The 15,442-nt window shown below is 31.5% G+C and overlaps 2 protein-coding genes across 7 annotated transcripts; both read right to left on the bottom strand.

Annotated features, from left to right (window-relative positions):
* LOC109345167 (cysteine-rich receptor-like protein kinase 2) lies at positions 1,733 to 8,802 on the bottom strand. 3 transcript variants are annotated; one of them, XM_019583992.1, is made up of 9 exons: positions 8,258 to 8,796; positions 4,868 to 5,262; positions 3,969 to 4,091; positions 3,502 to 3,629; positions 3,153 to 3,366; positions 2,832 to 3,063; positions 2,430 to 2,580; positions 1,899 to 2,238; positions 1,733 to 1,823 (listed from the first exon to the last, which is right to left on the bottom strand). In XM_019583992.1, the coding sequence occupies exons 1-8, from the start codon at positions 8,641 to 8,643 to the stop codon at positions 1,924 to 1,926; spliced, it is 1,944 nt and encodes a 647-aa protein (XP_019439537.1). In that variant the 5' UTR covers positions 8,644 to 8,796; the 3' UTR covers positions 1,733 to 1,823; positions 1,899 to 1,923. The 3 variants fall into 3 exon arrangements, with proteins under 3 accessions (XP_019439537.1, XP_019439536.1, XP_019439538.1); XM_019583991.1 differs by lacking the exon at positions 1,733 to 1,823 and having other exon boundaries at positions 1,866 to 2,238; XM_019583993.1 differs by lacking the exon at positions 1,733 to 1,823 and having other exon boundaries at positions 2,087 to 2,251; positions 2,402 to 2,580; positions 8,258 to 8,802.
* LOC109345169 (psbQ-like protein 3, chloroplastic) lies at positions 12,230 to 14,597 on the bottom strand. 4 transcript variants are annotated; one of them, XM_019583996.1, is made up of 3 exons: positions 13,727 to 14,195; positions 12,495 to 12,605; positions 12,230 to 12,416 (listed from the first exon to the last, which is right to left on the bottom strand). In XM_019583996.1, the coding sequence occupies exons 1-2, from the start codon at positions 14,171 to 14,173 to the stop codon at positions 12,510 to 12,512; spliced, it is 543 nt and encodes a 180-aa protein (XP_019439541.1). In that variant the 5' UTR covers positions 14,174 to 14,195; the 3' UTR covers positions 12,230 to 12,416; positions 12,495 to 12,509. The 4 variants fall into 4 exon arrangements, with proteins under 4 accessions (XP_019439541.1, XP_019439542.1, XP_019439543.1 ...); XM_019583997.1 differs by lacking the exon at positions 12,230 to 12,416 and adding an exon at positions 14,511 to 14,597 and having other exon boundaries at positions 12,480 to 12,605; positions 13,727 to 14,191; XM_019583998.1 differs by lacking the exon at positions 12,230 to 12,416 and having other exon boundaries at positions 12,480 to 12,605; positions 13,727 to 14,044; positions 14,078 to 14,195.

Here is a 15,442-nt window from a genome sequence, read left to right on the forward strand (position 1 = left end):
ATGGCAGCTGGTGAAGCTTCTAAGGAAGCCTTGTGGCTTATGGGGCTAGTAAATGAGTTAGGCATTGAGCAAGGTGGAGTTCCGCTGCATTGTGACAGTCAGAGTGTTATCTTCTTGGCAAAGAATTAGGTGTATCATGCTAGGACCAAACATATTGATGTGAGATTTCATAAGATCAGAGAATTGGTAGCTTGTGGGCAGATACTTTTGCAGAAGGTTTCACACTTCAGAAAATGCAGCTGATATGTTAACCAAACCGGTTAGTGGACAAGTTCAGGCATTGTTTGAGCTTGTTGAACATTCACTGATGATGGACTATGGAGCGCCCCCAACCCAATGGCGGAAGATGGAGATTGATGATATTCGCCAAAGTGGAGATTGATGATATTCGCCAAGGTGGAGATTGTTGTGCAATGACTCATATCTCTAGATAACAGTAATACAATTATGGGTTTGGGCTGATGTAAAGGGGTTGGGGTAGAGGGCTAATATATATTGATGTTATGTAAACCTAATGTAACAAGGAAAAGAACAGTAAAACACTAATCCTTATTCTCTAATAATATATAGTGGTAGCCGCTCAACGCTCCCGAGGACGTAGACACAATTGGCCAAATCTCTTGTGTTATTCTCTTGTCTCTATACTCTTCACTATTTTATTGTTCGCTTGTTCCGAACGGAATTGTAGAGCGATAGGTATTCATGGAAAAATAGATTCAAATCAAATAAATTTAGGGTAAAAATCATTCAAATAAATATCATTTTGATTAGGGATATGAAGTAAATTCATTATTGAGTTAGTTTGAATGTGTCTATTGAGTCTAATATGTCAATTCAATATACTAAATGAACCAAACTAATCCAACACTGTCCTGATATTCTAAATTTGAACCAATAAGATGATACCATCTTAAGATTGCTATAATAATGAGCAATATATTATTCCAATTATAAAAAACAGTCCTCCACTTAAAATACTCAATTCAATGAAAATTTGAAATATTGATTACTTTTATGTAATAGTTGTTTCTGAATAAGTAAATTCTTCAGAAACTTAAAATATTAGAGTATATGAAAGGATAATGAAAAGATTTGTTCAACAGTTTTTGCATCATATGTGGATGGAGGAAGCAGAAACTCTTTGTGGATTATCTCTATCAAATATTCTTCCCAACATGATGTCATAACTTAATGTTTTTGGCTGTATGTCATTATTAATACTTGGAGCCTTCGGTGGTCATAACTTAATGTTTTTGGCTGTATGTCATTATTAATACTTGGAGTCTTCGGTCTTCCCAATATGAGTAGGCTGTGATGTTTTTTTAGAGTTGTATGAATGAGATAGATATTAGTTGAGTTATTTTATACCACATATCCATTTAAGCAATATATGGGGTTATAGAATGTGGATACACTAATGAACTTTATGTGAGTCTTGGATCTCCGAGGGGAATGAAGCGAATGAAAAGCTTCTGAGATGACTCTGAAGTCTTTCTTTTTTATTCATTCCCCTCTAAAACTTAACTCGCAAACGAACATGGAAATTCTTTTTAGTGGACACCCTTAAGACCTCTTATAACACATTATGTTAGAGACATTATGATATAGCACAAGTTAAAATGAATTTCTACATTTCAAACTCAAGTTAAATTGAACATATAAAATTACTCTAGGAGCTTCACCCAATAGTCTAAGCTTTGTAAGATTTGCTACCTCATACACTCTTCTCATGACTAATAAAGTGAATCATTATCAACAAAATCATTGATTCTATCCAATGAAATAAGCATCAAACTTATAACTTCATAATATTCTTCATATTTTTAGGATTGATGTACCATTTTAAGAACTTTGAATAAAAAAAATATCCCACATCTTTTATCTTTATTCCTCTCTTTGGTTCCAATAAGAACATTAATATATTCATCTAGCAGATAGTATAGAAGTTGAAACAGTGGCATTGGATGTAGATGAACCACTTGATGCAGAAGTTTCTGCCCGGGACCTATAGTTAGATTCAACAAAGACAGGCATAGTTGGTTTCATATTCTGTAGTAAATTCTTGCTTTTGAGTAAGACTACTACTTCAGACATTGTTGGTCTTGTTGCACCTGATGCTTGAGTGCACAAAAGAGCAATCTCTATGATTTTCTTCACTTCTTCTGGCTCATAGTCATCACTTTCCAATGTCTTATCCACTAACTCCAAGTGCATATCTCTCTCATATAGTTTCCATGCCTATTAAGTAAAACTTAAAGTTCATATAGTGGAACCAAATGTAATAACAATATGAGGTTTGTTACATTGTATGCATGCATTTGAGAAGTACATAAAACAAAGGGACATTGTTTAGTGTCCATATTTTGATGTTCAAGGATCATTTTCCTAAGAAAATACTGACTGTTATGTAGTTTTGTGAAACTACTTACCCTTTGAAGGAGGAAATCACCATCAACATCAGTCCTCAATTCACTGCTCTTTTGGCCACTTATGATTTCTAGGACTACAACGCCGTAGCTGTAAGTATCGGCCTTCTCGGATAGCTGACCATGTAGTGCATACTCAGGTGCTGTGTATCCCCTGACATGTGCACAGTTTTTATAATTTATACTACTATGATGAAATAATATGGAAAAAGAGTTTCTTCAACAGCAATTTTGGACAACATTTGCAAAACAAACTTTATTTTCGTTCATAAAGTATGTGTACTTTGGTTGTATTTTATGACTTGTCGCGAATTACTATTTGATTGGGTTGTTCAAATAGTATGTCTCTTATTACAGTCACCTCTATAATAGAAATAAAGAAGTTTAAGTGATTATTTGACTTACAATGTTCCTGCAAATCTTGTGCTAAGATGAGATTTGTCCTCTGGTAGAAGCCTAGCCAAACCAAAATCAGCAATTCTAGGCTGAAGATCATCATCTAAGAGAATATTGTTAGTCTTTATATCTCTATGTATGATACAAACATGGAAATCCTCATGTAAATAAGCCAAACCCCTTGCCATGCCTAAAGTTATATCGTACCGTTGTTTCCAGTTCAGAGAACCCTTCTTTTCACCTGTTTTGAAAATTGAAATACTTAATAGAGTGAATGGAAAAGATAAAAGAGATTCATAAAATGATTAATGAGAGTTTGACATTAGTTACCAAATAAGAATCTGTCAAGACTGTTATTTGCCATGTATTCATAAACAAGGATTCTCTCTTGGCCTTTAGTGCAACATCCAAGAAGTCTAACCAGATTCCTATGATGAACATTACTTATAAGCTTCACTTCACTTTCAAAATTTTCATCTATCTTGTTTGATTGGCCTAAAAGTAATTTTTTGACTGCAACAACTTTTCCATTTTTCAGAGTGCCCTGTTGCATAAACTGATGATTCAGGATTTTTTTACTTGTGAAAGTAGTTTATCTCTATCTCTATAGGGATAAATATTCACTTAACAAAAACTCACTCATATTCATATAGTCCAATAAAAGGTTAAAAGAGTTTACCTTGTATACATCTCCAAAACCACCTTCTCCTAGTTTATTTTCATCGCTGAAATTTTTTGTTGCAGACTTCAAATCTTTATACCTATAGTTAACTGGACCTTTCAACTCAGTTGCTCCTAATATGTCACCTGATAAGGATAACATAAATTGGAATCTCTTAACAAATAAATGAAATTCTGTTTTACATTTTTTATTAAGAATTATGCATTCCATAGTAATTGATTCATTGGTAAAGAATAAACAGCTTAAGATTTTGCTATGTGAAAAAGGACTGAAAAATGTGAACCAACTAATAAGTCTTTGTAAACAGGAAATGGATGAAATCTCCTGAAAATGGTAGTTTAAACATTAAAGCATGCAATGATGTGCCAGTGTATTTTGTGGTAAGAAATCATCAAATTTAAATCTTTTCTAATAGAAGTACCAAAATATAAGACAAAACAAAAAACATCCAAATTGTCTCTTACCTCTAGGAGCCCTCTTAGGTTTCTTGTTTAGTTTAAGCCATGCAAATAATGCAAGGAGGATCACAATAAGACCTACACCTCCAACAACACCACCAATAATGGCACCCTTCTTTCTTGAACTTTCTGCAAGACAAGAAAGAATAAGAAAGTTAACCTCAGTTCCACATGAGGTACTATTCTAAATGGTAGTAGTATGAAATGTGTAAGGTTGGTACCTATTTTTAAGGGAAATTTCAATGGTACCTTGAGATTTGTCACATGCACATACTACTCTAGTTTAAACAAAATTATATTTTCCTCTGTATTTTTATTACACATTGCACATACACCCCCTCAGCCAAGCAGTTTGTACTGAAATGCATATCATGCAAGATACACTCTTTGATAATCAAAATATTTGGAAATGATATTTACCACATTTACATAGGGTGGGCCGAGGTATGACCTGAAGGTTATGGTTTCAAATCCTCGAAACAATCTCTTCACTTGCGAGAGTAAGGCTTAACGTGTAATAAATTAATTATCTTCCATTGGGTAAATACGTAAGTTTTGATTCATAAAAATCGCAAATGTCATTTCCAAATATTAGTAACCTCAAACTCAAACAGCATATATGATGCACATGGTACACATATATGTTACAAGGGTATGAGTGCAACACATTGTGACAAACCTAAGGAGTATTGGGTGTACGACAAAGATCTGTTATTCCAAATGATATCTCAAACCATGTCTCAGACCAATGATATTGAAGATAAACATAAAAAATAATGAATATCTAATTTTTTTTAATTGACCTGATATGTTTTTATTGGTCTGAGATATGGTTTAAGACATCATTTGATGCTTTCACTCATCCAAAAACCATGTAAATGGATTATTGTAAATTGTAATTATACCTTGTTTTAAGAAAGGTGTGATATCAATGGTTTGGTTATCAGCAAAGAAGGATGTCTCTGAATACCTCATAAAACATCCAGCATCAAATGCCCTACCATCTGTATTTGGAAGACAACTTTCTATGTTGTTATATCCAACATTCAAACAATCCATACAACCACTTTCTGTCACAGTTTCAGCACATTGTGCAATAGCATATAGTGCACCACCACCTACTTGTGTCTTTGTAGCTGCAAAGAAACCAGTAACTTTTGGTGTTGCCTTTTGTAGATCATTTAGCACTTGTTGTGCAGCTTCACTAAATGCATTTGCTCCAACATTTGCAGTGTTGTTTCCACAAATCATACTGTTGCCAGGAAGAGTGGTTTGGTCGAAGAAGCCATTGCTCTCATACCTTAACACATTTGAAAAGTTTCCAACATCAAAGTCAAATTCTGACTTCAACTCATGAACTGCTATTCTATATTCTAGAGATGAAGTTGATATTCCCTGTCTTAAATTGTTGTCATAATTGGGGTGTGGTTATGTTGAGTTTACCGCAATTGTGAACAACTATAGGCAAATATGTAGCTGTATGTTATTGCAGCCGCAATTTAGATTGTAAAATACAATTTAAAACACCTATCTAAACTAAAGTTATTTCATTTTGAAAAATTGTAGTGTGTATTATTAATTTATTATGGTATTAAAAATTAGCTTTCTAGCTTGCTTGGTTAATTAAGACTAAATAAAATAAAATTATGTACATATATACACAAAGAGAATAAAACAAATTAAGATATATACAAAACTTGTCTAAACCCCAAAATCATTCAAAATCAACCTGTACTAAAAATATATGCAAGAGTTGATTGGCAATGTAACCAAAATAATTACAAGAGTAACCTAAATTGTAAATCACATCTCAAAGTGAATAAATGAGGTATTGGTCTTTCCAAGCCAATTTTTTCTTACACATACAAGCGCCATTTATACTATGTTTTTCATTTTTTTTTAATTGAAACATAAATAAAGCTTACTTGAAATAATTTATTTTTTATAAGTAAAATTGTACTTGAAATCATTTCTTGTTAAATGATAAATATATTATAATGGTCTTCTACACATCAACACCTGCTACGTTTCACTCTAATTGTTCTGAATTATGTTAGAATAAAATTTATTATCTCAAATTATATCTCATATCAATTAAAATATTAAACATTTATTATTATTTATATTTTGATATAGGACTTAGACATAATTTAGACAGCACATCTTTCTTTATTATGTTGATAGATGCATGTTGTTTGTAGCCAATTATGGAGCAAGGTTTCTAAATCCTTCTCTAATTTTGATTTGTTTTTGCAGACAGTTATTTTTACCTTGTACAAAAAAAAATAGACTAGTAAGTAATGCATCAGTTGTATTAAATATTTAGCTCTCCCATCAATTATAAAAAATAAAAAACACTAATCAATTTGAAATCTTTATGTTCTCTTACATGGACATCAAATCTTTGTGACATGTTTTTTTTACTGTTAAGTTAATTGTGCATATGATTTCGTATAGTCTAACTCTATAATAACACTGAAAATCATGTTTTAAAAGGTATAATTGTTATGAGCAACTTTAAAATTTTGTGAATTATTTTTCTCAAAATGCATTAGTGCCAACCTAGTCGAGAACACCATTTGTGAAAAGACAAAAAATATAAGTAGTCATGTCATGCCTATATCGATAAGCATTTAATTGTTGTATTTCTTTGTGCATTGACTTTCTGGCCCAGACGGCAAAGGAAATTATTTGCATAATTGGTTTCATAGGTGGGGGAAAATGGGATATTCTTCAATAAAACTAATTTATAGATTATCTCTAAAATTGACATGTGTCATAAAGTATTATTAAACTTATCATCGTTCTCTTCTATAAACTTTTAATGTTTAAAACTATATACATAATTTAAGAAATAAAAAAATGATATAAAAATTAATTTTATATATTTCCCACATTAATTTTGTCTCAATTTCAATACATTTTAATTGCTCCGAGGCTTATTTCAAAAGAGAAAGTCAATCCAAACCTACATGAATCCACTAAATTATAGCTCAAATTCCCAGTCCGACCCTTATTATTAAAATGTCTCAAATCCCCAACTCAACCTATTAAAAATACTAATCCAAATGGGCTGACTTGTTGGACCAAATTTATATTTTCATCCCTATTAATAAGTGAACTAAAATTTGAAATGAAAGTTAACCCATATTATTAAATTAGGTAGAAACAATGCTTAAATAAATAAGGGTATATTTAGTATATATATATATATATATATATATATATATATAGTTTGTTTTTGAGTTTATAAAACATCAGGAGACATGAAATAGGATAAAAATGAAAACAACAAATGTTTTGGAATAGAAGATTACTATTTTGTGATGTAGGAAACTTTATAGGTTAATTTATCAATTCTTAAAAAAAATACTACGTATATAAAATAATATTAAAGCATAAATGATGTCAAAGTCCAAATAAGGGCGTGCATGCCATATGCAGCATGGCAGCCCACAACTTAGACACGAAAACCATTAAACTATAATTGCTTTGATGTCATCTAATTAAAAAATTAATGACATGTGTGAATACAAGATATTTCTAAGTTCTTATTATTATTATAAGAAGAGGCTTACATTGTTCACAAGAACATGTTGCCCAATGATAAGGTATAAAAATAGTTGTTGAGAATATCATAATAAATTATAAAATAATCTATAATTATGTTTTCCTCTAACCTAATATATCAACCTTATCTTCAAGTAGGGAAGACTACATGCATGACATGCATGGACATATATGGAATATATGGGTAGTAGTTATTCGCTACTCATTCTATGTTTGGGAAATTCAACATATACCCACTTATATGTGCTTGTACTAGTACCTCCTTATAGGTTTTCTGTAGATTTTCACGACTAGAATGAATACTACAGATATGGGTGCTTTAAAATTTTAATTTATCTATGATAGTTACATTTTACATATTTTGTATGACACTTAGCCCAAAAAATGACAACGAAAACCACATTACTTCAATAGAGTTTGCATGTAGTTAAATCATGCAAATTTAAACATTCAAGATCATTAAGATACTAATTAATTTCCTATATTGCTGCAATCTATGAGCATGCATACAAGTGATACAACTATAAGGAATGTCTGTCGATATATATTATGAGTAGTTTGAAGAAATCGTTTTTAAAACTAGTGAGTATCCGTTTGTGACCCATGCATGTACTGTGTAAATTTTACCTTTGTATACCCATGGGTCAGGGTTTTTATTTTTCCATCCCTATCTTCAAGCATATTAATTGCATAATTGACCAAAATAGTAATAGGTGAAGTTGTACCTAAGGAAGCAACCATCATAGATGACACGGGCACCATTGGCCCCGGCAGAGCAATTGCGGATTTGGGTGGCGGCGACCGCCAAACAGGCGGCACAGTCAGTGTTTGAGAGGTAGTTCCTACATTGAAACAAAGCATAGACAGGGTCTGCTCCTAAGGATTGATGTGCTGTTGCAAAGTGCTTGCTTTGGTTGGTTACCTGTGATTTGATGTCTGACAAACTTGCGTTTAGATTTTGGTTGAAATTTGACAAGTTGGTTGCGTTGTATTGGCTGCAACCTTTGTTGAGTAAAAGAATTTGAGGGTCTGCTTGTGCATCATGAATAGTGCACCATGACCATAATATGAAGGTTAAGGATAGAAAGTTGAGTAATAATTGTAGTTGCATGTTGCATAAGGAAGTTGGGAAGATTGGTTTGATGTTGTGCAAGTGAGAACAAAGAGAAAGAGAAATGGACAAAGAAGAAGGTCTTATCTATGGGCATTAAAAAAGTGGAAGGTTTTGGTGCTGATATCATGTACCAACAGCAGAGATCTTGGTGTCAAGTCAAAACACTCAACCTATTGGGTGAAAATGTAATTGCACATGAACAAACCCGATGAAAATCGAATCTGATTTTTTATCCCAAAATATGTGTCAATTAATATGTCATTATTTGTAATTAATCAAAAAAATATTTAATTATTAAATTTTAATTTAATTATATTTTTATAAAATGACACAATTTTTAGAAGCGTTTTAATTGCACATGAAATGTTTGGGACATTTAGTGCGGGAGTTTCAATAGTTCAATATTGTACAACATGTTATTTTATTCTTATTTTTAGAAAATATATACAAGGTTCATCTTCATTTACACATAGTGTTTTACTATAAATAAATAAAAAATTGGGGGACCTAATATAAAAGACTCCTATCTGGTAGAGTTTGGAAAAGGTGGATATAAAGCTTAGAGAATCCCTGGTGGCAAATTTTATGTTCAACAATTGACAACAAAAAAACTGTGAGAATATAGTGCATAAATATATTAATTTTATTTTTATAACATTAGTTTGTATTTTTTTATAATCAAGAGTATTTTTCACTTTATGAATAATAAATTAATTTCTTTTGAGATATATGATTATCTATTTTAACAAGTGTTACTTACATAAATTGAACATTTGATTTATCTCTGAATCTAAATAACTAATGTATTTTATTGTTGGTTGATATTAGTTAATATGAAAATTAAAATGTCTAAAACAAGTTGTTCATATACTGCAATCCCCCTAATTGAACCGTCACACAAATTTTACTGAGAAGTGCATGATAAGGATTTTTCCAATCAATATTCTCTTCTGGTATTTGAGATACAGTCATTTCCCTTAATACAGAAAATAGAGAGGAGTGTACTGTACACAATGATATTAGGGAATACATGGAGAATTTGGATCTTTTCCATTACTTAGAGTCCATTATCATGTTAAGATTATGACACATGATAAAAATAAAAATATATTCTCTTGTTTCCCCTTAAAATCTAGTACTGAACTGTCGAGTACCGGAGAGGAGTTGGACTAATACATGGGTGTGTTTTGTAAAATTGACTAAAATGATGGTGGAAGACCTATGAATGAAGACAAGACATTTGTGGTTTGTGGGCTTAAGGTCAATAAGTTGATGTGATTGGGAAAACTAACTAATAAGTTCGCTAAAAATAATAGAATGATATGGACTACCTTACAAGTAAGAAAATTATAGTTCATAAATCATTTTATAGAGGCTTATTAAATCAAAACTTATGACTAAGGGACTTTTCTAAAATCAACTCTAGTGAAAGAGGCTACGGACTTATTTTAATTTTTGTTTTGGTACATACACTTATTTTAATTTGTTCCTGCCTTATGATACATAGGAAAGACTTGCCCGAACACACTCATAAAAGCTGTACAGAAAAAGTGATGAAGCAAGCTTATATATTCTTAAAAAAAATCATGTTTTATGTTTTTAGTTAATCAAATTCTATGACTAATATAAAAATGTTAGTTAATATTTTTATAAATTGTCATGTGAATGAAATATACTTTTTAATTGAGTTGAAATACCAAAAAAGGATATCAGATAAGGACAGAAAACAAAATTCTTCAATTATGTTTCTGGCTATATAAGTATAAAGAAGACTTTGCTAATAGTTGAAAGTGGATTAATGAATATTATGTGGGAATGAACTTCTACATATTGCACGTTTAAGCTTTTAGAAATCCAATGATATAATCTTAGTCTGTGTAAACTTTTAACTCCACGTGAACAAGAGTATGACACATTTATAATGCTCAATGAGTCTAAACTTCCCAATTTCTTCCCACAAGGTTTTCAATTGAGTAGAGAACTCATTAACAATAAGATTAATAAGTTGTGTCACAAAACCTCCTCTTAAACTTGAGTAATACATTTTTATCACATGAAACTTTGTCATTTATCAAACTCCTTTAATCATACACATCCTTATCAATTTCTCCAATACTTTATATAATTGATCCCAAATAATTAAATCGAATAACTCGTGATATGACATAATCTCCAATTTGTATTTGTACCATATATTTTATATGTTTCTAAGTAAACTTACACGAAAGTTAGTTACGTGATTCTAAACTTTATCTCAAAATAATTTAAACAATGTAACTAATATTTTATTTTATCCCCACAACTCTCTGAGTTTATTAAACGGATCTCACTTCATGTTACACTCTTATATTTACACATTTTTTGTTGAGCTCCACGAGCAAATAAGCAATCACCTTCCGAGTTTTTTATATGAGCTACTATTACTCGTATATGCAACTTTGGTTTTGCTGGATCGATGCAAATTAGGGATGGGCTCAAGTCTGTCCCAAACCAATCACAATAAAATAAAAATAGACAAAGTCACAAATGTTTAATTTTTTAACTGATATAACATATTGTGATCAATACATGCTTGAGGACAGCAGATTCTTATACACAAATCAGTAAGGTACTGTTGCTAAGATGGTATAAGCAACTCTGGATGCACATGCCCTTAGTTTTTACCTGCATTTCAACTTTACACATGAATTTGAAAATAAAAAATGGGACCTTGATAAAAGCTACAAATCAGTATGTTAAGGCACTGAGTCAATCAGAATAAGATGGACAAATCTGGTTCCTTCAATAATAAGTTCCTGCTTAGAGAATGAAATGCTAATAAATTAATCAATTTCATATAAAGGCTGTATATATATTCATGAATGTCCCACATTAATTGAAACTATGAACAACAGAGTCATTATAGGTAATTCTCCCCTTATATTCAGCTTTTGGAGTTAAATTATACATTATTATACCTTTGGCTCCATTCTCAGTATCATATACACAACCAATGAAACAATTGTCTAATAGTATAAGACCTTATTAAATCCTTAAATATGTATTTGAGCTAAATGTTCAAGTCATGTGTTAGAAGGGAAAATCACATATCCTGAAAAGGATTGGTTTCTTACCCATAGGGTGAAGACATACTCTTAGTTATAAAAAATAGACACATCCATCTCATTTCTACAAAACTCACATGATGCTATATTAAATTCTATTACCTTCCCTTCCCTATAATCTTAAGTTTATAAACCCAAAATAGTAAGAAATGCTTATCATTTTTTAACTAAAAAAGTGCTGATCATTTTTGTGCTTTAAAAAGAGTTTATTAAGGAATGACAAGGCAAATCTTTTGGACCATTATAGTAAATCCAGTTCACAGTGTTTCTGATTTGAAGTTTATCATCTCCACTCCCACTTATCCTCCACTAAGCTCCATTAACACTGAAAATGATTGATAAAGAGAAGTATACAAATAAAAATCTAAGAATTCAACTCTCCAACACAAATATTCAGTTAAAATTTAGTAAACAATTCATATGCCAATAAAGACCTTAAAGGGAGAGTAAACAAACCAGAACACTTGATTATTTACAGCAATCACTTCCTCATATAGTTTAATCTCAATGTTCATAAGTTGGTTTAGCTTTCTTTATACTAAAATTGACATGGTTACTTGTATTTTCCTTTAGCTTCTGCTGACACATGCTAAGGATCATTTTGCTATCACATCTTTTTTGTTCAGCTAGTTTTCATTCCATTATGTCTATTACTTCATTTCTTCCGGCGCGTAGCCGAAAATCAAAAGTAGCTTTTGACATAAACTTATCAATAACTGCTCAGTCTTCCAATGCAATCATCAACAAGGGTAGGGATCATTATATTCTGGATAGAATGTCATTGACAGCCAAAACAATGTTCTCATAACACTGCCAGATTTGTGGTCCATCTTTATCCCTTGCTGCATAATCTAGCTGCATTAATAAGCATAACACACAAATAGTTGTCAATTGATAATCACTTACACAACAAAAACAACACAAAACTCTTATTGGCATAGTTGTCGGTCGAAATTTTAAGAGAAAATCGGAAAACTAACTTGATGGTGAAGTTTCAGCCTATCAAATAGATTCCAAGTGTTGACATTGTTTTACTCAAGCATGTTAGGCTTGTTGGCCTTGAGAGTGCTTCAAACTTAGAACACCTCTATGTGGTTATACCTTAAACTTAAGTCACACATTGCCTAAATAAGACTCTTCAAGAATACAAACCATAAAATATCATCCACTAATTGTAGAATCACTTTCCCCAATCAATCAGCATACAGCAATAGGTGATTGATAGTACATCATTTCTCTGTAAGTATAATTATGAAATTGAACTTACAAAATGAAGAGCTACAATAAGCTAATTCCTCTCGCCCTTCGGTTCCGATTTTCCCTATGATTTCGTCTATCCTCTGTGACTTCGCATTTTATTGTCGCGATAAAGTTCACTTATATATACGCAGACAAAAAAATGCAAGACAACCAGACTTTTGGCTATAATATTTGACATGAACATGAGGATTTGACATGTTTTCTGCCTCTTATGGATGAGGGGTCCTTCCTTATCACTTTATTTATCTAACAAGAACCCCTGACTCTAGCTAAATTCTATGAAAAATCCCTTCTTATTTTTTTCTTGCAATGTACCAGTACTCTATAGTCTACATAACAAATTTGACTTAAGGGATCTGTAAGGCCACCATGTCTTTAACAACTAATGAATCTATATGAATGAGGTTAGTGACTATTGACTAATAAGCTCTCTTTAGCTTATTAAATCACGGTTTAATTAAACTGATTTGTTAGGTTTAATCAAGTGTGAAGTCTCACATTGGATATAAGGGGAAGAGTCAAAGAGTTTACAAGTGAAAAAGGCCCGTGAAATCATTGCCTTTAAGACGTGGTATCTCACTTGTAGCTCTCCACTCTTTGCATACACATACTCTGTAAACAATGGAACTCCCGAGTTGTTGGAGGCTCCACAGTTCAGTCAGGTTTAAACAACATTCTTGATGCATGAAAAATGAGCATGTACTAATAGCACTTACCCTAGAAACATTGTTGAAGAGAGTAGAATAAAGCTCCCTTAGTTGGGGTCTCTCACTTCCAGGCTTGCTTTGTATTATAGTATACATGTCCTTTTTCAAGAGTGCTGAGTTGAGTCTCAATGCTTTTTGTGCTTCTCTCCATGACTCTTTCTCTAACAAATCCTTAACTTGTAACAAGTCTTGTGCATGATCCTTCACTCCAATCTCAGCCTCTTCAACTGTCTGACCAGGTACTACAAACCCAAACTCAAATGCATTGGCACTTTGTATCCTAAAGGAAGCCATGGCTGCTAAAATTCCCACCTTTCTTCTAGTGATTTTCAATGTAAATTCTTCACTATGTTTGGTGCTATGTGAATGGTGTTGGAAAGAAGGTTTGATACAACATTTGAATGTTGGAAAGAACTGTGTTAAGTTGGGTTGCAAGGTGAATGTTCTCAACTCCATTATTCTTTCACCTTATCCCTGACAACATCAAATGTACTAATTACTTAATATGAATTAGTGTTCCTTAAAGAGAACAAAAAGTACAGTAGCTATCCTTTTTTTGTATAACTATCCGCAATCTCTTTCGACTTATGACTATTACTTCCAACAAGTATGGGTCAAACATAACAATTATTATGATTGAGCATGATGCTTGATGATGATGACAACATGATAAACTACAACAAAACAACATTGTGTTGCAGAGCATTACATTAAAAAGCAAGATATGAGGATTTAATATAAGAATAAAAAAAAAGGCATAGAAAGTTGAAGCAGGTGAAGAACCTGGCCTTACCTTATCTGATTCTGAACCAAAGAACGTGCCAATGATAGCCAAATTTGTGGTTTTCTCAAAGTTGAAATATTTTATTGAGAAAATAGTGTACACTAAAATCCATCATTCAAGTGTCAGTAAGCACAATTAAAAAAACTTTATGTTCATTTCAATATTTATTGAACTTCTTTATCAAAATATTAAATATGGATAGACTGAATATTAAATACTAACCCATTTACATGCAAGTTAAATGATACATTTGGTATCACCAAAAAAAATACATTTGGTATCACCAAAAAAAATACTATACCTTACCATATGTAAGTTAAATCTTAAAATGTATAATTAGAATAAAAGGAGCAATCATATATCATTTTAATCATACGCAATCTCCAATTAAAATAAAAGGAGCAAGAATATCTTTGGAATTTTCTATTTTTTGCCTTAATGCACATGCTAAAAAATTTGCTAAAAATATATTTTATATAAAACTAAGTATCTTATCTTTCAAAAATGATACCCAATATTCAATACAATTTTCTTTTAATGAGTTTCTTAACGGTGCCTTATAAATATGCATTAGAAAACACAACGTTATGAAACTCGAGCCTGATGTCAAACTGGAAGATGTCTCGTATTAGTTTTAATCGGTCTAACCAGTTAAACCATTTGATCTGACTGAGTGACTTTATACATAATTAATATTTTTATCTATAGATATATAATTATATATAAATTTATATATAAATGTAAAATTTTATATAATTAATAATCATGTATAATTATATTGAGGTAACGTCTCTTTATCTTTTTTGGACAGAAGGAACAAAAGATTAGAGTAGTGTTCCATTTTTTTAATTTTTAAGTGAACTACTTCCCGAGTTAATCTGGTTTATTCAGGTTTAACACGGTCGAACCGAAATTTCTCCGGTTCAAAGCGGCTCAACCCT

Source organism: Lupinus angustifolius, chromosome LG04, assembly GCF_001865875.1.
Source record: "Lupinus angustifolius cultivar Tanjil chromosome LG04, LupAngTanjil_v1.0, whole genome shotgun sequence".
NCBI lineage: Eukaryota > Viridiplantae > Streptophyta > Magnoliopsida > Fabales > Fabaceae > Lupinus > Lupinus angustifolius.

Bases quoted from the DNA above. Each gene is read 5' to 3' on its own strand.
- LOC109345167 (XM_019583992.1), bottom strand. From the start codon at position 8,643: ATGCAACTACAATTATTACTCAACTTTCTATCCTTAACCTTCATATTA. The intron at 5,263-8,257 runs GTACAACTTCAC...AAATGTGTTAAG, and splicing joins TATGATGGTTGCTTCCTTAG to GTATGAGAGCAATGGCTTCT. The intron at 3,630-3,968 runs GTAAGAGACAAT...TATCCTTATCAG, and splicing joins ACCTAAGAGGGCTCCTAGAG to GTGACATATTAGGAGCAACT.
- LOC109345169 (XM_019583996.1), bottom strand. From the start codon at position 14,173: ATGGAGTTGAGAACATTCACCTTGCAACCCAACTTAACACAGTTCTTT. The intron at 12,606-13,726 runs GTAAGTGCTATT...TTATTAATGCAG, and splicing joins TCTTCAACAATGTTTCTAGG to CTAGATTATGCAGCAAGGGA.